The sequence below is a fragment of the Giraffa tippelskirchi genome, chromosome 7 (assembly GCF_054371585.1).
Source record: "Giraffa tippelskirchi isolate mGirTip1 chromosome 7, T2T-mGirTip1v1.2.pri, whole genome shotgun sequence".
Classification (NCBI taxonomy): Eukaryota; Metazoa; Chordata; class Mammalia; order Artiodactyla; family Giraffidae; genus Giraffa; species Giraffa tippelskirchi.
The window spans coordinates 128,735,189-128,759,234 of record NC_137281.1 but is presented as its reverse complement, the minus strand read 5'-3'; the positions used below and the strand labels follow the sequence as shown (position 1 = coordinate 128,759,234).

General features: G+C 39.4%; 1 protein-coding gene, 1 long non-coding RNA gene and 2 other non-coding genes across 4 annotated transcripts; 2 read left to right on the top strand and 2 right to left on the bottom strand.

Moving 5' to 3' along the window:
- The first annotated feature begins 806 nt into the window (after positions 1-806).
- Positions 807-22,598, top strand: TBPL2 (TATA-box binding protein like 2). The gene is made up of 7 exons (XM_081509513.1): positions 807-860; positions 3,782-4,233; positions 4,813-4,900; positions 6,658-6,749; positions 10,155-10,322; positions 16,690-16,784; positions 22,522-22,598. The coding sequence occupies exons 1-7, from the start codon at positions 807-809 to the stop codon at positions 22,596-22,598; spliced, it is 1,026 nt and encodes a 341-aa protein (XP_081365639.1).
- On the bottom strand, positions 2,363-2,444 carry TRNAS-GCU (transfer RNA serine (anticodon GCU)). Its single transcript has one exon. It is a non-coding gene; the product is annotated as a tRNA-Ser (tRNA).
- On the bottom strand, positions 6,269-20,839 carry LOC145513368 (uncharacterized). Its single transcript, XR_014059335.1, has 5 exons — positions 19,848-20,839; positions 16,856-16,909; positions 10,674-10,822; positions 8,057-8,149; positions 6,269-7,349 (listed from the first exon to the last, which is right to left on the bottom strand). It is a non-coding gene; the product is annotated as an uncharacterized LOC145513368 (long non-coding RNA).
- TRNAC-GCA (transfer RNA cysteine (anticodon GCA)) lies at positions 14,105-14,177 on the top strand. Its single transcript has one exon. It is a non-coding gene; the product is annotated as a tRNA-Cys (tRNA).
- Positions 22,599-24,046: the final 1,448 nt, after the last annotated feature.

Sequence of the window (24,046 nt, the reverse complement as noted above, 5' to 3'; positions counted from 1 at the left end):
TCGAATTGTGGTGTTGGAGGAGATTTTTTGAGAGTCCCTTGGACTGCAAGAAGATCAAACCAGTCAATCCTAAAGGAAATCAACTCTGAATATTCAATGCAAAGACTGATGCTGAAGCTCCAATAATTTGGCCACCTGATGCAAAGAACTGACTCATTAGAAAAGACCCTGATGCTGGGAAAGATTGAGGACAGGAGGAGAAGAGGGGGAGACAGAGGATGAGATGCTTGGATAGCATCACCAACTCAATGGACGTGTGTTTGAGTAAACTCTGGGAGATTGTGAAGGACAGGGAAGCCTGGCATGCTGCAGTCCATGGGCTCCCAAAGAGTCGGACGCGACTTAATGACTGAACAACAACACTGAGACCTTTTCTGCTGGAGAAGGCAAAGGCAGCATTTGCAGGTGGGAGGAACTCTCCAGATTGGCAGGCCGCGTTGCCGCTCAGCTGTGGGCAGAGTGCAGTAATTGCACTCAGGCGAAAACAGTTTTCCTGCCCCAACCCTCCTTCCCCAGCAAGGTAAGGGACTCATGGGCCGGGTGCTGAGTTCTGCAACTCCCTCCCTGGTTCATCATCCGTTCCCTCCAGCCGTCTGCCGGAGCGTGGACTAGGCGGACAGGGCGAGGCACCACGCCCAGACCCTGGTCCCCTGCTCCGGCCCGGGCCCCGCCTCACCACGAGCGGCCGCGGGCCAATAAATGCCTTCTGCGCCCCACACGCCTGGCCAACTGAGCCACAGCTCCATTTGCGCTGGCTCTTCCCCCCATTCCCAACCTCTCAACTCCCAACAGTGAGCCCTCCACCCATGGAGGAGGAGCAGATGTACCTGGAGCTCTACCTGGACCAGTGCTCCACCCAGGTGAGCCTGGAAGCCGCCGCCACTCTTCCAGAGTCAGGGCCCGCGTCCCGCGCACCCAGGAGTCTGCCTTCATTTTATCTCCAGTAAAACTCCTAGCGACCCTAGGAGGTGGACTTCATTATCCCCATCTTTCATTTGAAAAGCTAGAAGGTTCGAGAGATGAATTAACTTACTAAAGGTTGCTGGTCCAGTGTGAATACAAATTGGAGACACCTGTGGCTTCTTTCAGTTTGTTGATTCTTACATTTTGAGGTTTTGCTTTTTAATCTAAGAACTGTAGAAAACAGAGGAAGGAGTCCTCAAAAAGAAAAACAAGGGACTTTTCCTGTTAGTCTGGTGGTTAAGACTCTGAGTTTCCATTGTAGGAGCCTGGGTTTCCGTCATTGCTAAGGATCATGCATGTGGCAGAGCCAAAAACAGCTGAAAAAGCAAGAGAGCAACTTATGGAGGGGGTGGTGGTGGTTGGGGGCTGCTTAAATAGACCAGTGATTAGCAGTGAAGTAGAAATAGTGAAGTCCCACAGCACTTAACATTGCAAAGGAGAGCCAAGCTGGGAAGATTCCATGAAAGATGAGTTAACGGCTCTGTAAAGACAGTTTAACAAAAAGTTTCTTCAGGGATAAGGCTATACTCTGTATACGCAGGGAATACTCTGTAAGCTTGTTCTCTAAGGGGTGTTCCTATAAGTAAACTCAGACAGGAGGCTGTCAGGGTTCCACTGACATAAAACATCCCCCTTCAATATCTTGTTGCCATTGCCTCAAATTCCTTGTGGAAGTTCAGTTCTTTGGGTGGGAGTTTTGCCTTCTGCTAAAATGCCATAATGGGAAAAAAGAGGGGAGTCACCGATGTTGCAGACATTAGTGCTTTAGTGTAAACTGGCTGATGGAATCTTCTCTGGCTAGAACAGAAGAGGCCACAGAAACAATGGAGAGGAATCTGGGCCGCTGTCCCCACCTCACTTTCCCTAGGGCCCACCTGTGGGGTGGGGGTGGAGGGAGATAGGGGCTAATAACATAATTCAAAATGAAATAACGTCAAATCTTATTTTAAGAGAATAACTGCATTCTTCTAAGTGTTTTTGTCTAACATTTAGTCACCGCTGCCATCTGCTGGTCTTGTGGTAACAGCACCATCAATAGGATCTAAAAGTGAAAGTCCCTCAGTCCTGCTGACTCTTTGCGACCCCATGGCCTATACAGTCCATGGAATTCTCTAGGCCAGGATACCGGAGTGGGTAGCCTTTCCCTTCTCCAGGGGATCTTCCCAGCCCAAGGATCAAACCCAGGTCTCCCACATTGCAGGCCGATTCTTTACCAGCTGAGCCACAAGGGAAGCCCAAGAATACTGGAGCGGGTAGCCTATCCCTTCTCTGGTGGAAGGGAATTCCTGGTGAAGACCCAGGAATCAACCAGGGTTTCCTGCTTTGCAGGCGGATTCTTTACAACTGAGCTATCAGGGAAGCCCCATAAAATGCAAAGAGGGCCACAGAAGCCACAGGCCGACGAGGATGGGATTTGAACCCACGTATGCAGAGCACAATGGATTAGCAGTCCATCGCCTTAACCACTCGGCCACCTCGTCCCAGTAGGATCTAGCCAGACTTATTGTGGGCTTCCCTGGTGGCTCAGATGGTAAAGAATCTGCCTGTAATGCAGCAGACCCATCACTGGTTCCATCACTGGGTTGAGAAGATACTCGGGAGGAAGGCATGGCAATCCACTCCAGTATCCTTGCCTGGAGAATCCCGTGGACAGAGTCTGGTGGGCTACAGTCTATAGGTTCTCACAGAGTCAGACACGACTAAAGTGACTTAGTACACAGCGCACACAGATATATGTATACTTCCCATGTGGCGCAGTGGTCAAGAATATGAGTTCCATCTCTGGGTCAGGAAGATCCCCTGGAGTAGGAAATGGCAACCCACTCCAGTACTCTTGCCTGGAAAATGCTATGGACAGAAGAGCCCGGCGGGCTACAATCCATAGGGTTGCAAAGAGTCGGACACGACTGAGCACGCACTGTTAGCCAGACGCATTGGCTGAGATAACTTTGTCATGGAGAAGACACAGCACCAGGCATTTGTGACTGTTCAACTGTTAGAAGTAAGATCTTCTGACAGGTGAGGTTATCCTGCCAGCTAGTGGTCAAAATATAGAATCCAGTCGTGCAGCTAGGGTGACATGGGTGGTAATAGGCACCAACAATTTTTTTCCATAAAAAAGGCCATGAATTTTATATTAGCTGTTTCCCTCAGTTGCACACCTCATTCCCTCGGTTGATGATAATGGAAGTTGATCAGCCTTCCCTGGGCTGGAAATACAATACATTGATTTAAACTAGTCTTTCCATTTAAATATCAATAACTTTCCCCTTATGCACATAAATGGAATGATTTCTTATCTCTCCTTTGACTAGAAGGAATGAAGATGAGTCCTTTGTGGAGGCTTGATTAGCACTCAAGGCTGTATCCTCAGCTTCCTTCACTTACTGCTCTTCTCTTTAAAATATTTTAAAACTCAAAAAAAACCAAACTTTAAGTCAACTAAAGTTTATAATCAACTTAGGGAGTACAGAAAAATCTGTACTTTTCAAAGTACAGATTTAGAGCATGATTGCCAACTTACCTGAATTACAGAAGTGGATTTAGAGTAGCAACTTACTACAAATCTAACCAAAGAAAAACGTTTTATGAAATATATGCTTTTTCTGTATTTTAAGATATGTTTTCCTGTTTTCATGAAGTGTGTTGTAACCCTAGAGTAGAACTTTAAGGAGACTTTGTGGAAAGAGCAGGGTGTGAATATAAGCTATCTGAAAGGCCTCCTCTGGAACACACTGCCTGCCAGCCAAGGTGGCATCCTTTGGGTGTGACATGATGTTCTGTCTGTTGTGTTTTGTCTGTTTTGGGAACGGCCTAGGATGCCCTTACCCCATCCAGATCACCCCTGCTGAGCCCAGCTGTGCCTAAGGATGTGGACATGCTTACTTCATCTAATCCAGCATTTAATCCCCAGCTTGAAGAAGTCACAGAAACATCTGGCAATTTCTCACCTGTGGATCTTAGCTTCTTACCGGATGAGCTTGCCCAAGAAAATAAAGACCAGACTCTCATTAGGAGCAAGCATGAAATTGAAGAAAACTGTAAAACTCAAAGTTGGCAAACTAGGTTGCCCTTACCCAGCCAACTGGACACTGGTCTGGCCTTAAACAGCAGCAGTGGGTCAAGTTCCCATTCACATCTGCACCCTGCTGATGGTAACTCAGCCCAGCCGTCTCCTGAGAAACCACACTCCTTGCCTCTGGCGTCCATAACTCCTATGACACCAATGGCCACTATTTCAGAATGTTCTGGAATTGTGCCTCAACTACAGTAAGTTGCTATTGTTTTAAATGAGTAAGGCTTCTGAGTATAGATTTTGTATTCTTGAATGGGATCATAATAGTGTAGGGAAGAGGATTTCGGATCTCAGTATCCTTTGTTTTATCAGCTCTTAGTGGGCTTGGTTTTTTACCTGAAAAATGAAGCACTAACTCTTGATCTCCTAAGCGGGAATTGAGGGTTAGTCTACATAGTCTTGAAGGATTGTATTGTTTACACTAAAGCACTTTAGTTGTTGTAAATTGTGGTTGGAGTTGGAATAACACAGAAGATAAAAAAATGTAAAACTGAATTTGATTTGCAAGTTGATTTGATGTTGTGCTTTCTATTTTGAGGCATTTTGAAAAAGATCTGAAACTTAATTTTAATCAGTCATGAAATTTTAGAAAAAGCTATTTAGTCCTTTAGGATTTTTAGAATATACTAAGGATTGTGTAACTATATATTTCACATTTAGAATAATTCTCCCCCTAGGAAGTCACCTAAACCTATAAAATGAGGAAGTTAATATGTTTTAATTATTTTTTACTTTTTAAATCTGGTATAACGTAGGTTGACTTATTTCTTTAGGAACATAGTTTCCACTGTAAACCTGGCCTGTAAATTGGATCTGAAGAGAATAGCTTTGCATGCAAAAAATGCAGAATATAACCCAAAGGTAAGATTTCTCAGTAATTTTTTCAATAGTTAGGTTCTATTTAGATGTTCTTTCCTTCATAGGATCATGATATTGACTCATTCCTTTGTTAATATTTTTAAAAAAGAAAAAATGTTTGGTGGAAGACTTTTGGCAATTTGAAGTTTAATTACCTCATTCTCTGTTTTGAACTTATAAAAATAATCTCATTTTCTGTGTTGAATACTTATTAAGCAGTTTTAATCATTAAGATCTTTCCCTTGTTATTCAGAAAAACCTTTCAGTATGACTGTTTTCATCCTGACTGTGGAAATACTAACTTTCTTACAATGTTCATGTAGACAATTCATGTAAATATTCGTGGAAATAATTTTTTCTAATTGTTGTCCCATTTAGCTGACACGTGTATTTTTTCACTTATAGTTTCTCTTATCTGGGAAATCTCAGTTGTATAAAGTGCAAAGTTGAAGTGTATGATTCTGGCTTTAATAAAATCTATTTTATTAAATTCTATCTTATCTATTAAAATCAAAGTTCAATAAAATCTATTCTTTTTTGTGTCTTTCCAAGGCCAGGCATGCCATTTTCAGTGGTCTGTTTACCTAGGATCTGTTAATTCAATCAACATTTAATGACTAGTTAAATTACTTAGTACAAAGATGAATAAGGCCTGGTGCCTACTGGGGAAAAGTTCACTGTCTTGGGTAGTGGAGGATTTAAGGAGTTAGATGAGAAAGGCCATATTAGTCAGAACCCAGAGGACCTTGCCAACATCAACTATTTATGGATAAAGTCTTTGTTTTTTCCTGCTGTGGTAGTGGTGCTATTGACATCTGAATTTAAATATTACCTGAATATTACCTAGTGCAACGAAGCTTTCCTATTTATCTTTTGTGTTGCTGGCTATGATGAGGACAGAAACCCAGTGATGGGCTAGGATTTTTAAGGATGTAGCTATGACTGACTACACAATTGAGCAATCAACATTTTGAGCCTATTTTATTCTCTACCATCCTCAGCTCTCCTTTCAATTTGGTGCATAGGATTTGTCCATACTTAGACTTGACAGCTGGAAAAATTCTGGTTTGGCATTTCAGATGTCTTAAGAATTTAACAAAATGAAGATCAGGTGAGAGTGTCACCTTTTAGTAAACACCTGGAAAACATTAATAGGCCTTGATGAGTTGTGTGTAGCGCTGACTCAGTTCTTTTTACTGTCAGCACTTCAAATGCAATAAGACCTGTAAAGCTCTTAGCATAGGGTCCGAAACATAACAGGTACTCAAATTTTAGCTTTACTACTATTATTCTTACCTTTTAGAATCATGTACATTTTAGAATCATGATCATTTTGTTAACCTTAAGGTAGGAGAATAGACCCAGACGTTGTTTAGTTTTCCCACTAAATTTCAATTTATTCAACACTTTTCATGTCCAGCTCACCCTGGCAACTGAAATAGTGCTAAGCCTTCAGTTCAGTTCAGTTGCTCAGTCATGTCTGACTCTTTACAACCCCATGGACTGCAGCATGCCAGACTTCCCTGTCCATCACCAACTCCCGGAGCTTATTCAAACTCATGTCCATCGAGTCGGTGATGCCTTCCAACCATCTCATCCTCTGTCGTCCCCTTCTCCTCCTCTCTTCAATCTTTCCCAGCATCAGAGTTTTTTCCAGTGAGTCAGTTCTTCACATCAGGTGGCCAAAGAATTGAAGTTTCAGCTTCAGCAGGTGTTAATCCCTAGTGGAGGTTAATTGTTCTTTTGGCTTCTGTCTATAGAGGTTTGCTGCTGTCATAATGAGGATCCGAGACCCCAGGACTACAGCTCTCATATTTAGCTCTGGGAAAATGGTCTGTACAGGAGCCAAAAGGTAAGAGGAGCCACTCTCCTCCAAAACCAGACAAATAGTTCAGTATGTAAAACAAGGAAGGATGGCATTAATATTCTGAAACACATAGTAGAAGCAAAATACTTTGCTGAAGAGTTAAATTCATGAAATGCGAAGTTAGGGGTTAAAAACATTCAGCCTCATAATACTGACATATCCCACTTTACAGTCTCGCATAGTGAAGGGGGCTTCACTAGGCTATTACAACTTGTTTCTAAGATATATTTAAAAATGAAGAAAAGAAAAGCTATAGTAGTAGTAAAGCCTGTTATAAATCTGGGGATGGAGTTCTTGTGTATTTTCCTCATTGCAGGCAGATACATGGATAGAACTTTTCAAAGGAGGGAAACTAGACATTTCTTGACCATTAGCTTGAGCATTCACTCGGGAGGGTCTCTTAAAAGGCTTCTCTTTCCTGGATCTCATGCCGAGGTAGCCCTGTGCTGACGGAGATCTGTTCGCCATAAAACTAGTAGGAGAGCTGCTCTTCCCTCTAGGTGTTAGTAGATGAGTAGTAAATTGTCCTCCTGAAAGGGTGTACCAATTTTCTTCAATGAACACGGAGTGTTAATATTCTTCTTTCTATTTGCCAAATTTATTGGGAAAAGTTACATTGTTTTAATTACATTTCTTTTTATTTACTAGTGAGACTAACTTTTCATATGGATATAAACTGTCTACTGTATCTTGTCCCAATATTCTGTGGAGATATTTATCTCTTGGTATTTAAGTATTTTCGCCATTTTGTACTATAAGTATTTCTCCCATATTAATGTTAGTGATATTTTTTGGTTTCTTTTACACACAATGTAATTTTGTGTGTGTATGGTTAGTCTATCCAATCTTTCTCTTTATGGCTTCAGTGTTCGGCTTCACGCTTAGGAAGGCATTCCCCACGTGTAAGTATTGACCTCCATATGTTTTTCTTGTTTCTTTCAAGTCTTGCTTTGTGTCAAAGAGAGGAAATTAACGTTTTGATTCATCTAGAGCCTTCTCTGGATGAAGGAAATGTTCTGTATCTGTGCTGTCCAGTGTAGGTAGCCTCTCATCACATGTGGCTACTGAGAACTTGAAATATGGCTAACACCATGGAGAAACTGAACTTTTTATTTCATTTTAAAATTAACACAAATTTAAATAGCCACATGTAACTGGTGGCCACCATATTGGGCACAGCAAGTCTAGAGTTTCATTTCAATATTTTCAAATGGCCAGTCAGTGTCCCAATACATTTATCAAAGAATCCATTTTATCTATTTCTCCCCCACCTGTTTTTGCATGTTCTTTACCTGTGTCCAAGTAAGTTTCTGGACTTTCTCTTCTGTTGATCTGTGTATCCTCTGATCTAGAAATCTCCATTTTGAAGTCATTTTTGGACAACTCTGCAAAGATGTTCATTTCAGCATTGTTTAAAATGGGAGCAGAGGGAACAAATATCTAGGTAGATAGTTTTGAGTCAATCAAAAATATAATTATTTAGCCACATATAGTATATTGCTGCTGCTGCTGCTAAGTCACTTCAGTCGTGTCCAACTCTGTGCGGCCCCATAGACGGCAGCCCACCAGGCTCCCCCGTCCCTGGGACTCTCCAGGCAAGAACACTTGAGTGGGTTGCCATTTCCTTCTCCAATGCATGTAAGTGAAAAGTGAAAGTGAAGCTGCTCAGTCGTGTCCAACTCTTAGTGACCGCATGGACTGCAGCCTACCAGGCTCCTCCGTCCATGGGATTTTCCAGGCAAGAGTACTGGAGTGGGGTGCCATTGCCTTCTCTGATAGTATATTGAGTTGTTAAGTTTTGGATCAAGAGTTGTGAAAGTTTGGTTAGTATAAGGGATATCAGAATTATCTCCAAAAATGTATCCCAGTGTAGTTTCTTTAGTTGTAATAACCAGAGTTTGCAGAGTGAGGAATACCTGTGTTTGCACAGAAAAGTGCAGAGGGGCTAAATTTATCAGTGGTAATCACCACTGGTGTTGAAATTTCAAGGTTATTAACCTAGTTTCGAGTGTTTGTACAAGAACATATATGTAAACTTTAACTGTTAGTTGTTTGGGAATATCTGTGTGATACAAGAAACTAAAGGGCTATGAAAATTCTTGAAATTTGACCTTATAAATATTAGTACTGTAGGAAATGTAATGGGTCAGTTAGGTGAAATATGTTTTTTAAAAATGGGAACCACTTATTTCACTTCTGCTATGGGGACATGGCCCTGGTAGGGACATTTCAGGAGTTGGCAATAGATGAGGAGAATCAACATGAAGTGAGGTGATGTGAAAATAGGACTATGGGGTGAGAGATCTAGAATAGAAAGAAACTCTACCAGTCCCTTTGGTCCAGGCAAGTAAATTCAATCTGGCTTTTCTTTAATGTGCTTTCCGATTTTCAACTAAAAGATAGGGATAAGCCATAACAGAGGGTAGAATTTGTAGGTTTTACTTACCAGGTGCTGTCCCTGTTTGGCAACCCCTGCTACTCATTGTTTTTATTTTGGTAGTGACCGTAGTGACCATTGAAAAGTATCTAGTGAAAAAGCCCCAAATCTCAGGATTTCACATTCTCTGCCATAGATTTAAGGGCAGGGCTGGACAAATAGTTAGAAGAACATAGCCACACAGTTGGGTGAATTTATTTCTTTCTCATTTTGAGCATGAGTTGAATGACAGTTGTGTAAGAAAGCCTAAGCAAAACTGGACAGATTTTGAGGTATTTTTATGACTCTTTTTACAAGTACATAACTTGCCCTGTAAAGATCCAAGTCCTGACATCCTATCTATACCACTCAGATGGCTCATATCTTCCTTTTCCTCATGTTGGCTTTTTCTGTATGCGCATGTCCTTATTTTTGCTGCTGTGGTTCTCATCTAAATGGCACACACTTTTAGACCGCATGGGTGGTTCTAAAACCTTAGTGAGCACCACAGTCACTGGCGGGCTTGTTACAACATGGATTGCTGGGCCCCACCCAGAGTGTCTGCACAGCTGAGGCAGGACCTAGGACTTGGCATTTCTAGCAAGTTCTCAGGTGATCATACTGCTGCTGACCTGAAGACACCTTTCGAGAACCAGTAGAAATTGTTAATTTTATCTAATAGCACTTAAAACAAGTAAAAGAAAAAAATCATATGTAAAAGATGGCTAGGAAGACATAAATCTGTTTATGATTCAGTTCAACAACTGTCCATTGTACCAAACCCTTTTCTAGGTGCTAGGGACATGAGTAGGGGAGGTGGGTTCTTCTCCTTAAAGTCTGCAGATTCCTCGTATACAGTGAATGATAAACATGGTACAAATGCTAAAAATAAAATCAGAGAAGTGTCTGAATATAGCCCAACTTGTCAGCAGTCATAGTGATTAAGACATCTTTAATGTCTTGCCCCTCCCCAGCGAAGAGCTGTCTCGGCTTGCAGCGAGAAAATACGCTCGTGTGGTGCAGAAGCTGGGCTTTCCTGCCAGATTCCTCGATTTTACAATTCAGAACATGGTTGGAAGCTGTGATGTGAGATTTCCTATCAGTCTGGAAGGTTTGGTGCTAACCCATCAGCAGTTCAGTAGGTATGATTGTATAACTTCACTTTGAGTTTACCAAAATATTAAAATTCTATTTGGGTTGCTTATATAATATAGCTTTCAGAGAAAGTGTACATTTTTTTTTAAGCCACAATAAGTGGAGAAGGAAATGGCAACCCACTCCAGTATTCTTGCCTGGAGAATCCCAGGGACGGGGGAGCCCAGTGGGCTGCTGTCTATGGGGTCGCACAGAGTCGGACACGACTGAAGCGACTTAGCAGCAACAGCAGCAGCAAGTGAAAGGGTTAAGTGGCTATACCTAAGTCCTCATTGGTTACTGTATGTGTCTAATCTTCTGAAATAGTGGTTCTCAAAACTAAAGTGCATAGCAATCACCTGGACGGCTGTCGTATCAACACACATTCCTGCCTGGGCTGCAGTCGCCAGAGATTCTGCTTGACGCTGCATTTCTAACAAGCTCACAGGTTGATGCCATTGCAACTGGCCAGAGGCCCACATGTTGAGACTCACTAATGTATAGATTTCTAAAAAAAAAAAAAAGTCACACCTGACTGGGGGCAGTGGCAATGGCAGGAAGAGAAAGGCTATGATACGGACTAGGTTAGTAGGAAGGGCTGACAGTCAGTGAGGGGAGAAAGGGCTGGAGAGAAGATCTTAAAATAATATTATAATAATACAGAATGGCTGTGGCATATTTTATGAAGGCAATCCTATCTAGTTTTTGTCCTATTGAGTTTGTTCGAGGGTTTTCTTTTCCTGTGTGTGGCTGTAGCCCTCACCACAGCTTCTTTCATGGATTCATATTTCTTGGGGAGTATCTCTACCCTGCTTGGCTTCTTCAAACGAAACTTCCCATCTCAACAGCAAATGCTCCTCCTCCAGCTGCTTCTGTGCTTCTCACAGCCTGCACAGGCCCTCAGAGCGTGGTGATGGAGGGTGACTGACAAACACTAAATCCCACCACCCCTTGGGCCAGGGCACTTGAACTGGCTTAGAATCACAGATGCTCTTAACTTGAACTGAAGTCCTTTCACTCTGCTTTTCCTTCCCTTTGCCTTTGAGCAATCATTCTGTTTAATAATAGAGAGGGATCACAGAGCTGTGTTTTCTTTAACGTTTGTTAACTCTCCATTGAGATATGACCTAAACAGAAGTTAAAAACTGCCTTGTTTTTCCCTAACTTTCAAAAAATTTTTGTTCATTCTGAGATTTAGCTTTTATGATACTCTTTAAGCAGTATCTTGCCCTTGATTGTATTTTCATTTTTTCCTGTGCCTTAATTTTTGCAGCATATGTTTACTAAGTGCCTATGAGGTACCCTTTGAGTTCACTGAGAAGCATCCCATGTAAGAAGTATTGCCTTTTTATGTGTTCTTTTCTTCCTTCAATCTTGGAATGACTCATAGATTCATAGTAAAACCTTCATTTTTAAGAGTCTCTGAACACATACTCTATCTTATCTTCTAGATCCTCAACCTTGGACCTCCTGTCTATCTTTCTCTGAACCAGTTTTTAATGAACATGTGAAAGATGTCTGCCTAGTTTCGAGGTACATGTCTGTATTAGTCTTGGCATTCCCCTTTCTGGCCATTTAGGGCTCTGAAATGATGTGTGCAGTTCCTCCCAAATTTCATTTCTTTTTCACCAAGATTGTCTTCTTTGTAGGTCACATTTAAATCTGGAGTGGGAGTGCCTCCTTGTCAGTACTTCTACCTCTGAAAAATGAAATTGCAGAAGGGCAAGATGAGAATTCATCTGATGCACTGCTTTCAGTCACTTGGAGTGGGTCCATCACTGTTTCCCCCTCCTCATAAGCCAGTTTTATGATCTCATTCATCTTTTTAAAAAATTTGGCCAGATACTCTCACAGATACGTCTTTCTAGACTCATTTTTGCCTCTCCCAAAATGTCCTCCACCCTATGTTATGGATTACAACTGCAGCGTGTGTATTTGTGACATTGGGGCATTAAAATACCTCTTTCTCAGCAGATTTGTGTCTTTAAAATGAAGATTTTCTTTAATTGCCTGTGGCCCTGTGGGGAACCATGGCAACATATCACTTATAACTGTCAAGTCAAGTTTGCTTTATGTTCAAACCTCAAGTTCATTTTATTCCCCTGATTCTACAAATATGTATATCAGCATCTGATAATATGTGTCTCACTTTTTACGGGCTACCTTCTCCATCAGTCTTTCTATGGTATAATTGTTTTCCGTTTTCCCTGAGCAATTTTTTTCCCTTCCATTCAGTTTGTATTGGGTTGGCCAAAAAGTTTGTTCCATCTCATGGAAAAATCCAAATGAAATTTTTGGCCAACCCAATAAATCAAAGTTTTCTTAAATATTTCTTAAATGAGTAGAATCTAGGTGGCTACTGTGTAGTAGATGCTATGGTGATAGTGGCAATCAATGCAGCCATGGGCCCTTGCCGTTATGGAACCACTATTTTAAAGGGAAAACAGAGAAACCAACCAAAGACAATAATGAAATGTAACTATGAAGGTGTAATTGTGAAGGTGAACATCTCTTGGCGTGTTTTGGTACTATCAATTAGGATACTTAATGTAACTGGGGAGAGGCTGAAGATAAGGAAGATTTCTTAAGAGAAGTGACATTTAAACTGGGATTTGAATGAGCTGGTTTGGTCCAAGAGATTGGCAGCTATTTGTTGTTTTCAATCTTCATGAAATGTTCTCCATCTCTAACCAAAATCTCTTTTCTTTCTGTCTCAGCCTTTTGAAATGAAGTAGAGTAAATACAATGAAGTAAATCTCTAGTTAGGAGTTCATCATGCTAGTACCTTAAAATCATGGTTCTGAAGCCAAAAACAGTTCACCATAATTTACATACCAAAGACTTTTTTTGTATATATATGTATGTATCTGTTTTTTATTGAGGTACAGTTGATTTACAATATTAGTTTCAGATGTACAATATAGTGATTCAAATTTTTATAGATTATACATTTAATATTATTATAAAATGTTGGCTATATTCCCTGTACTGCGTAATACATCCATGTAGCTTATTTCTTTTTACATTATAGCCATTTGCACCTCTCAATCCCTTCTTACTTCTTCTCCCTTCTCTCTCTCCCCATTGGTAATCAATAGTTCATTCTCTGTATCTGTGATTCCGTTTCTTTTTTGTTACATTCACTAGTTTGTTGTATTTTTTAGATTCTACATATAAATGGCATCATACAGTTTTTGTCTTTGACTTATTTCACTTAGCATAATACTCTCCAAGTCCATACATGTCGTTGCAAATGGAAAAATTTTATTCTTTTTTGTGGCTGGGTAGTATTCCAGAGTGTATATATATCACATCATCTTTATCCATTCATCTGTTGATGGACACTTACATTGTTGCCATATCTTGCCTATTGTAAATAATGGTGCTGTGAACTTTGGGGTGTATGTATCCTTCTGAATGTTTTTATTTTCTTTGGATATATACCAGGGAGTGGAACTGCTGAATCATATAGTAGCTTTATTTTTAATTTTTTAGAATGTATTTATTTATTTGACTGCATTGGGTCTTAGTTGCAGCACACAGGCTCTTCTCTGCATCACTTGGGATCCTTCATGCAGCCCATGGACTCTAGTTGTACCACTTGGACTCAGTAGTTGCTGCTCACTGGTTTAATTGCTCTGCAGCGTATAGGATCTTAGTTCCCTAACTGGAGATCAAACCCTCTTCCCCTGCATTGCAAGGCAGATACTTAACCACTGAACCACCAGGAAAGTCCCTAGTCAATTTATGATTTAAGGTAATTATTGATACATATGTTCTTACTGGGGCTTCCCTGGTGGCTCAGATGGTAAAGCGTCTGCCTGCAATGCAGGAGACCCAGGTTCGATCCCTGGGTTAGGAAAATCCCCTGGAGAAGGAAGTGGCCACCCACTCCAGTACTCTTGCCTGGAAAATCCCATGGTCGAAGGAGCCTGATAGGTTACAGTCCATGGGGTTGCAAAGAGTCGGACACGACTGAGCAAATTCACTTTCACTTTCATGTTCTTACTGCCATTTTGTTAATTGCTTGGGGGTTGTTTTTGTAGGCCTTTTCTGTTCCTTTCACCTTTTGTTCTCTTCCCTTCTGATTTGATGACTATCCTTAATGTTATGTTTGGATTTCTTTCTCTCTTTTTTCTTAATTTTATTTTTAGCTGTGCTGGGTCTTCATTAGTATGTGCAGGCTTTATGTAGTTGTGGCGATCTAGAGGCTATTCTCTAGTTGTGGAGTGCATGCTTCTCATTGCGGTGGTTCTCTTGTTGCAGAGCAGGGGTTCTAGGGCACGGATTCAGTAGTTGTGGTACACGGGCTTAGTTGCTCGAGGCATGTGGAAACCTCTCAGACCAGGGATCAAACCTGTGTTCCTTGCATTAGCGGGCAGATTCCCAGCCACTGGACCACCAGGAAAGTCCTTTCTCTTTTTGTGTATGTATTATTAGATTGTTGGTCTGTGGTTACCATAAATGAAGTTTATATATAGCAATCTATGTGTGTGTGTGTGTGTATACACACATAATTAAGTTGTTGATCTCTTAAGTTCAAAGGCATTTTAAGAATCCTGAATATTTACTCCCCTCCATGATTACTGTTTTTGATATCATTCTTTTTCTTTTTTGAATTCCCTAATTGCTTATTGTAGATATAGATGATTTTACTACTTTTGTCTTTTAACTTTCCTGCTAGCTTTGTTATTTACTACCTTTACTGTGCATTATTGGCCTTTACCTGAGCTTTTTCCTTCTCTAATTTTCACATTTCTAGTGTGGCTTTTTCTTTTTCACTTAGAGGGGTCCCTTCAACATATATATTTTTTTTAACGTTGGTTTGGTGGTGCTGATTTCTCAGCTTTTGCTTGTCTGTAAAATTTTTGCTCTGTCCATCAAATCTGAATGACAGCCTTGCTTGGTAGTGTATTCTTTGTTTTTCCCTTTCATCATTTTAAATACATTGTGCAAATCCCTTCTGGCCTTCAGGGTTTCTGCTGAAAAGTGGGCTGTGATAGCCTTACAATAGTCGCCTTGTATGTTGGGAACTTGTTGATTTTCCCTTGCTGCCTTTGACATTCTGTCTTCATCTTTACTTTTTTCCATCTTAGTTACAGTGTGTCTTGGCGTGGCCCTCTTTGGGTGGGTGCTGTTTGGAACTCTCTGTGCTTCCTGGTCCTGGATGTGTGCTTGCTTTCCCAGGTTAGGGACATTTCCAGGTATTTACATACCAGAGACTTTCATTTGCTCTTTTCCCTTTTAGTGTCTTCAGATGTGGTTGGAAAATCAAATGAAAACATTTCTCCTCTGCCCTTAGTCTTCACTGTCTCAGCTCGAACTTCATAGTTCCTGTAGAAGTTTTTCAGGGCTCCAGCTAGTATCATTGTCTCCCCAGCGTCCAGAAGTGGTTTGTGGGCAGAAGTCCTGACAGGCTGTCTGCAGGAAAATAGAGTGATGTCCCAGGAAGACGTGTCTACACATAACGACCTCCATATACTTCAGATGGGTACCCTCACCACCGTGATGCATCTTTCTGGTACCAGTAAGAGGTCATAGCCATTGCAGAATGGAATGGAGTTCTGTGTGATCTGGATCCACTGTTCAAGAGCAAAAACTTTTTTTTTTTTTTTTCTGCACCACACGGCTTGAGGGATCTTAGTTCCCCAAACAAGAATTGAACCTGTGCCTTCAGTAGTGAAAGTGCAGAGTGCAGAGACCACTGGGGAATTCCCCATGTGTATTATAGTGTTCAATTTCCTAGATTTATTTCTTTCTCTTCTATCCCCATTAGCCATTGTTTTGAGAATAGTTTTATTTCATCAATATCCTCTTAACTACTGACATCTTTTTTGTAGGCTCCTCAAGCCTTTCTGGGAAGGAGTGAGTTACTATGTATAGGAGCAAATTCTGTATTTGTAAAACTTGGTATGATTTAGTATACAGTATCTGTCCAAATACAAAGTATTCTAGTAATGTTTTTAGGTTCTATCTGCTAAAAATGTTAACTTTAGCAGTTTATAAATATATCCACAATGTGCTCATTATTGTGGAACTTGGAAATTTTTGAAAATGTGTTTATGTATTGATATACTCTTTTTGAAAGATAGAGAACATTTAACTAAGAAGATCTTAATACATTAAATCTGATGCTCTAAATTTCCTTAATTTCTAAAAGCTTAGGATGTCTGCACTTGGAAAAATATTATGACTAAAAATGAATTCTGTCACTGACTGCCACAGAAATTACCTAGGACACTCAAGACTACTTTTGTCAAGATGGCCAAAAGGTTTTTGGTAAAATGGCTTTTGAAAACTGTTTTGTGTACTGGGTCTCAAATAAAGTAGTTGAATAGTGCTATTTTTTAACTTCTTTCTTTTATATCTTAACAGTTATGAACCTGAACTGTTTCCCGGCCTTATTTATAGAATGGTGAAACCACGAATTGTGTTGCTTATCTTCGTATCCGGAAAAGTTGTGTTGACAGGTAAGTTCTAAGATTCTGACTTTCATAAAATTCAACAGCTTTGCGTATGCTTTGCTTATGCTTTGTTTTACCTTTTAAATAGCTTTGTTTGCTATCATACAGCAATTCTTGATATTATACAATACCTGGAAAAAAATGAACAGCAAAATGAAAGATAGCATCATACATTGGTTCCTATAGTTAAACTTTAGGGACCAATATAACTTTTTCCATGTTTTTATGTCATTTTGATATATATATATATATATTCGTTTATGTGTCTGCTCAGTTGCTCAGTTGTGCCCAACTCTTTGTGACCCCATGGACTGTAGCCCACTAGGCTTCTCTGTCCATGGAATTTTCCAGGCTACTGAAGTTTATAGCTATTTCCTACTCCAGGGATACTCATCTTTATAGCCTATCTTTTTAATAACATTATAATATATGTAGCTTAACTCACTGTTACAAATTCTTAATGAAGGCTTTCAATGTCTGAACAATGTTCCTACAAAGGGGTCAACAAATCTTTTTCTGCAAAGAGCTAAATCTAAATGTTTTAGGTTTTGTGGGCAGTAGAGTCTCTGTCACAACTGGGCCTTGTTTTATTGTGAAAGTAGCTGTGAACACCACATGAAGAAAAAGGCTCTGAAGTGTGAATTTAATGTAATTCATTTAATTTACACATATCAAGTAATTTTCTTCTTTTTCCCCCAACCATTTCAGTATAAAAAATCACTCTTAGCTCACAGGCTATACAGAATTAGGTAGCAGACTAGGTTTGACCAGCAGATCTAAGTTTCCCAACCTCTGTTCTAACACACTACTGCATCAAACTAATTCTCCCGTTGTCAGGTTATGCTTTTTCTTTGTTTGCTGCTTATTAATGGGACAAAAGTTTGGCTATTTTTATGTGTAGAGAATCATTTTATTAGTGTGAATGCTCAGAAGGGGAATATTTGTCTAAAGACAGACCATTTTAAAGCTTCTTAGTACAAATTATTTTACGAAATTGTTTTGCAAAGGGTTATACAATGCAGTTTTTCTATAGCATACATTGCTGCCAGCAATATATCTGAATATCTTTTACAAACTCTCAGCAACATTCAAAACAATAATTTACAAAATAAAACTCGGTGTAAGTGAAAGGGATCTCACTGGTAATCAGAAATAGAAAATTGATCGCTTTTCAGCATAGTAAATAGCATTTAAACTTTTTAAAATAGCGTGTATGTATTACTTACATACTTTACTTTACATACTTTACATACTACACATTACTTACTGCTTTTTGTCTACTTTTTATTAGTTTTCCCCCTCTAAGGGTTTGTGTGAGTTCACCATAGTATTGAAAATAACTACTCTTCATTTTATTTGTGATTTTTTCCAGTTTGACTTATTTTTATGTAAAGGTTTTTTAAATTCTTGAGGTAAATGGTTGAGGCTCTTTTCCACACCATTCTACTGAAGTTTGTTGGTTTTGCCTTATTTTGTCTGACTTTTTACACATTTTACTCTCTGGGACCAGGATGAATATCCGGTTTATATGGCACGAGCCAAATTGACTATACTCCCACCCCTAAATAGCTAGCCAGCCAACCTAAAACTACATATTCTTCTCATTATTAATTTGTGATGACTTCTTTTTGGCCTTTATTTTAAAACATGGGTCTGGTCTCCAGTTCCACCTTTGCTCCTGAATTATACTATGATAATCCTACTGTATTTATACTGTATTGTGGTTATGAATGTGCATTAATCCTAGTGAGCTCTATATCTGATAGGCCAGTTTCCTGTCGTTGCTTCTCTTTGTATTAGCTCCCCTCAAATATTTATTCTTCCAAATAAACTTTAAAATTTAATAATATCTCACCCCATCTAAAACCAGTTGAGATTTCTGCATTAGTGGAATTAATTTGAGAAACATCGATAAAGTTATCACTCAGCATCCAAAAACATGGAGTGTCTGTTATTAAATCTTTAGAATGCCCGGTAAGTGTTATAGTTTTTCTTTCAGAAATAATGTTTCTTCAAAATGGGGAAAGCTTGTTTAGAATTCAAGAACCTTTTGAATATAACAATGCAACAACTACTCAGATGCAACCAGTTTAGTGTCTGGAATAATTAAGACCTTCTAGTAATTGACAGTTTCCCTCTATACGTCCTGAAGAAAGGGGAAAAAGCCTACCAAGTACATTGAATAGTGTAGATACTGCAGGCAAATATATGCCCTCCTCCAGGGAAAAAAAACTTTTTAAGACCTTTGGATGGATGCTTTCATCTATGTGTTATGTATCATTATGAATCTGTCTTATTAACAAGTACAAATTGCCAAGTACAGGCTAAGTTCCTATTATAGGTATACAAGAACAAATTTCTTTGAATATACATAATTCAGACCAACTTTCTTAGTTATCCCAAATAAAAAGGAAAAAAATATACTTTCATGTTCACATTTGCTAGAAGTTTCAAATTACAAAAGTAAAGGAATGTCAACACAGGGTACTGAAGACCATACAATATCCTTCCCTTAAAATTTGTCAATGTGTTCAGCAGGTATAGCTAATTGTAAAATTGTCTTACTCCTTTGAGGTGCCAAAGCTGCAGTCAGCATGTCCAAAGCTACAACTGAATGAATGAATAGTTAAATGAGCTGAGAACAAAGAGGACCTACTTTCCTACTTTGTCCTTGGTCATGGTCCCAGGGAGCAAACAGCAAAGGGAACTTAACACAACTTTTTCAGGTCTGTGCTGCTTTTCTATGGCTAATATGACATTTAGGACCCATGCTTTTTCTCAGACCATGGTAAAATGAATAGTCTAGGTAGGATCTGCTGGAACAATATACAGTGATAGCATATATGTCAATTTTCACTTCCAAGATGAGATATAATAAAGACATGTTAGGTACTCATATACCAGGCATTATGATAAATAAGGGCTTTTATGTGGGTTCTAGTTAACTCTGGGCTTCCCTGGAGGCTCAGTGGTAAAGAATCCACCTGCAATGCAGGGGATGCAGGTTCAATCCCAGGGTTGGGAAGATACCCAGGAGAAGGAAATGGCAACCCACTCCAGTATTCTTGCCTGGGAAATCCCATGGACAGAGGTGCCTGGCAGGCTACAGTCCATGCGGCTGCAAAAGAGTCAGACATGATTTAGTGACCAAACAACAACAGTTAATTCTGTGAGGTTGTGCTTAATATCTCAGTCTCCTCACCTGTAAAATGAGGACAATGGAGAGCTTAAGTAACATTAACAATGTCAAACAGCTGTTCATGCTCCACATGCCTGGCTTCAGAACCCACCATCTTCACGTACGCACACTATCCCCCAGCTCTTTAATGTCTATGAAAACACCTGTGTGGTCTTTTGGCCACCTTCCTCCTAATACTCCTTGTCACCTAAGGAATGGCAAATACTCTTAGTGGTGAGAGGCAGCAGGTGTGGTGGCTAAGAGGCTAAGCTCTGGAAGCCAGTCATCTAGTTTTAATCCAAGTTTTAGCATCTATTGGCTATGTTGACCTTGGGTGAGTTTGGGCTCCACCTTGATTTGTACATATGTAAAAGGCAGGTGCCCACAGAAACTACCTGCTAAGTGTTATGAGGCTTAAAAACAAGACCTGACATATGGCAAACACAGTATAAATGTTAGCTGTTATTATCTCTGTGAAAGCCCACTCTTCTTGTGTTTTCCCTAGCACTGAAAAAGATGAATTGTTGCTCTCATGCCTTGCCCAGATGATAGGAATATAAAGTTTATAGAGGCTTTAGTAAAATGCTTTTTATACTTATTTCCTTCTGGCATAAAGGATGCAGAAGCTGGGTCTTTGTTACCGAGGGTCACTCTCAATCAGCTGGATATCAATGGTTCTTGGAAATGAGTGGGTCAGAGGACACCATAAAAAAATTAATAGTGAGTGAGCCAGACAGAGAACAGGATATCCCTGTCTATCATTGCTGGTAATTTACCACTAAGAGCAACTCAGTATATACTGAAAAATGTATACCTTGAGAGGTTAACGTCTGTTAACCAAACATCTTTGAGGGTGGAGACTCAGAAAGTAAACTCTTTGGCAGTGAATGAGTAACTTTTGCCCTTGCATACTGCCCCCCACCCATTTTAAGCTAATAAGTACTTCATTTTTGATTCTTAAATTTTTTTAAATTTATTGAGGTGAAATGCAAATAGCACAACTATAACCATTTAAATGAAAAATTGAGGGACAATTAGTTCATTCAAAATGTTGTGTAACCACCAACTCTAGTGCCAAAAGATTTCCACTATTCTAAGATAAAGTCCTCTATCATTGGGCAGTTATTCCCCTTTCCTCCTTCACCCTAACCCTTGGCAACCACCAGTTTCTAGTCTCTGAATTTACTTATTCTGGAGATTTCACATAAATGGGATCATATAATAAGTGACCTTTCATGTCTGGTTTCCTCTAATATAATGCGTTTGAGGTCCATCCTCATTGTAGTATGTATCAGTGCTTTATTACTTTTTGTGGTAGAATAATACTCCATTGTCAGCAATGAATATGCAGCTACGTGCATCTTATTTGAGTACTTATTTTCAATTCGGGGGAATATATGCCCCAGATACCCAGGAGTGAAATTGCTGTGTCATATGGTAATTCTTCTTTGAACAGCTTTGAGGAACTGCTAAACTATTTTCCATAGTAGCTGAACCATTTTATGTTTCCACCAGCAACATACGAGGTTCCAATTTCTCAATCTCTTTGCCAACACTTGCCATTTTCCACTTTTTAAATTATTCTAGCTCATCCTAGATTCTGAATCCTGATTTCTACCTACTTCTTAAATCTCTTGATTCTCCTTTTGCGAATTCCCTCTCATTAGTCCTATCCTTAAACCAGATAACTACTTCTCACAAGTTATTTCTGCTGTCTTACCTAGCATTTCTCCTAGTTAAGTTTATAGCTCTCAAGAACAAGTCTTTATCAATTAAACTATTTTCCATTTTCCTTCATGCTAACAGTTTTTAGTATTCTTTCCATTAATCTCCTTGCCTCCTGCCCAGTATCAGATAATAGTTCCCTGATGGACTGACAGTTCCACATAAGTACTACCTGTCCTTAACCCTTAACATAACATGCCTGCGTAGCTTTGAAAGCGGAAGGTAGTTAGTAGGGCTGACTGATAACCTCACTCAAGGGTGGGCGCTGTGTCTAATTCATATTTTTATTTCTTTTAACTCCTAGAGCAGTTGTAATTAAAGACTTCTTGAAACTTAACTCTAAGGGTAACAATGGTAGAGTCTTTCCCTCTAATAATCCCTTCCCAAATTGAAATTTAAAACTTTGGAGCTGTTCCGGTTTGTCCCACTCTGTTAGTCAATATTAGGGAATGAGGATTTTAACTAAAGCTGAGTAGATCAAAGGAAGTCCCTTTTGCTGGTAGCTAACTGCCCGCAGCTGCTGATGAAGGTCACGTTCTATGGTCACGTTCACGGCACACTGAGAGACAACATTCCATATTTCATACTGCGCCCTAGGAGGCTAAAGACATACTGATGCACCCACATTACAGAAATACTAGAAAACTCTGCTCTAGGGTATGTTTTTGTGGCAATGTGACTGTAGTCACCAAATTCTTTTGTCTTTACCAGGAATAAAGTACTTCTCAGGTACACCTAAAGTATTAAAAGCAATTGGAAGTGACAAAGAAATTTTAGTCTTAAGAAAATTTTAGCATTGCTTTTATATTAAAGATTATGTAAACTTGGATTTCTTTATAGGTGCCAAAAAACGTTCTGACATCTATGAAGCATTTGAAAACATCTATCCTATTCTAAAGACTTTTAAAAAAGCCTGAATTTATCATTCAACATCTCACAGTATATTGGTTCGAATATACGCATAAGCCCAGCAACAGAACAGATGTTCCATGCACATTTTGACTTTAATTATTTTTTTTTCTTTTTTTTAATAAATTTATTTATTTTAGTTGGGGGCTAATTACTTTACAATATTGTAATAGTTTTTGCAATACATTGACATGAATATGACTTTAATTATTAAAGTGTGATTCTGTATGAGTAACCATGCCTAAGAAATGAAGACACTTTTTTCGAAATGACTAGTGTATGTTAATTTTAAAATGGAAAAATTAATCTGATTTCAGAATTTGAAGAGTTAAGGCCTTGCTAGAAAGATATTCTAACATCATTAAAATTTAATGCTTTGTTCTTGTTAAAGGTATAGTACATGAACATGTGTTCTCTAAAAATATATAACAATATATAGAAATTTAAAATATCTGTATAAAACAGGATAGAAATTGTCTATTGTCTTTTTCTTTTTGCCTTTTTAAGTGTCGAGTAGATGATCCTGGCCAGTAGGTACAGGCCTGTGACGGATCCTGTCAGAATACAAATGAAACATTAAAGTCTGAAAACTTAAAGAAAAATTAAATAGTTACATATCCTTTTGTTTGAAATGCTCAAAGAAAAGTATTTCTCTCCCTAAAAATAATCTTAAACTTTCAGGAACCATTCAGGTTTAGTATAAAGTCTATTTTGAAAACAGTTTGGGGATTTTGTGCTTTTTTTGTACCTTCATAACCCTGTGTAATTGTATTAAAATAGATCAAATAAGACTTAAGAGGCTGGAGCAAAGAGCTCAGCTTCAAAACCGAATTAGCTTGTGGGAATCATGCGCATTTGATGGAGAAGTGGAGATTAACAGGGAGGGGGATGGGCTAACAGGAGTCTTGGACCTTGTTCCCATGTGGGCGGGGATTGTCTTTCACTAAAATGAGGACAGGGAGGCCTGGCCTGCAGTCCATGGGGTCGCAAAGAGTCGGACACGACTGGGCGACTGAACAACAACAACAAAATGAGGAAACGTTTGTGGGGAGGGAGAGTTCAGTTTTGTTTCTAAATTGCTTCAGACCAATTCTGTACAGTGAATTGGTTACCGTACATTACTTTAAGCCTAGTGTAGGCAGTTATGAATTTGGGGGTATGGAACTTGGGAGAGAAGCCCTAGCTGAAGAGAGAAATTAAGGCAGTCATTAATTTATAGCTTGCCAAAATAATCCTTTTGAGTCACTGGTCTGGATCATTTGACCTATGAGCCCAATTTTTTTTCTTCTGTAGTTTACAGGCATATTCAGACATCAATTACTCTGATATAATCCTCCGACCCACCCTATTTATCCTCACAGAAAGAAATTTGGAGTAATCCAGCCATGTTAAAATACTACCTACTTGAAATTCCTAGAGTATGGCCCAGAATAGAAGCGGAATGCTGGACATTAAA

Coding starts and splice junctions, on each gene's coding strand:
- TBPL2 (XM_081509513.1), top strand. CDS start 807: ATGGAGGAGGAGCAGATGTACCTGGAGCTCTACCTGGACCAGTGCTCC. Junction 4,234..4,812: donor GGAATTGTGCCTCAACTACA/GTAAGTTGCTAT, acceptor TTATTTCTTTAG/GAACATAGTTTCCACTGTAA. Junction 16,785..22,521: donor CGGAAAAGTTGTGTTGACAG/GTAAGTTCTAAG, acceptor ATTTCTTTATAG/GTGCCAAAAAACGTTCTGAC.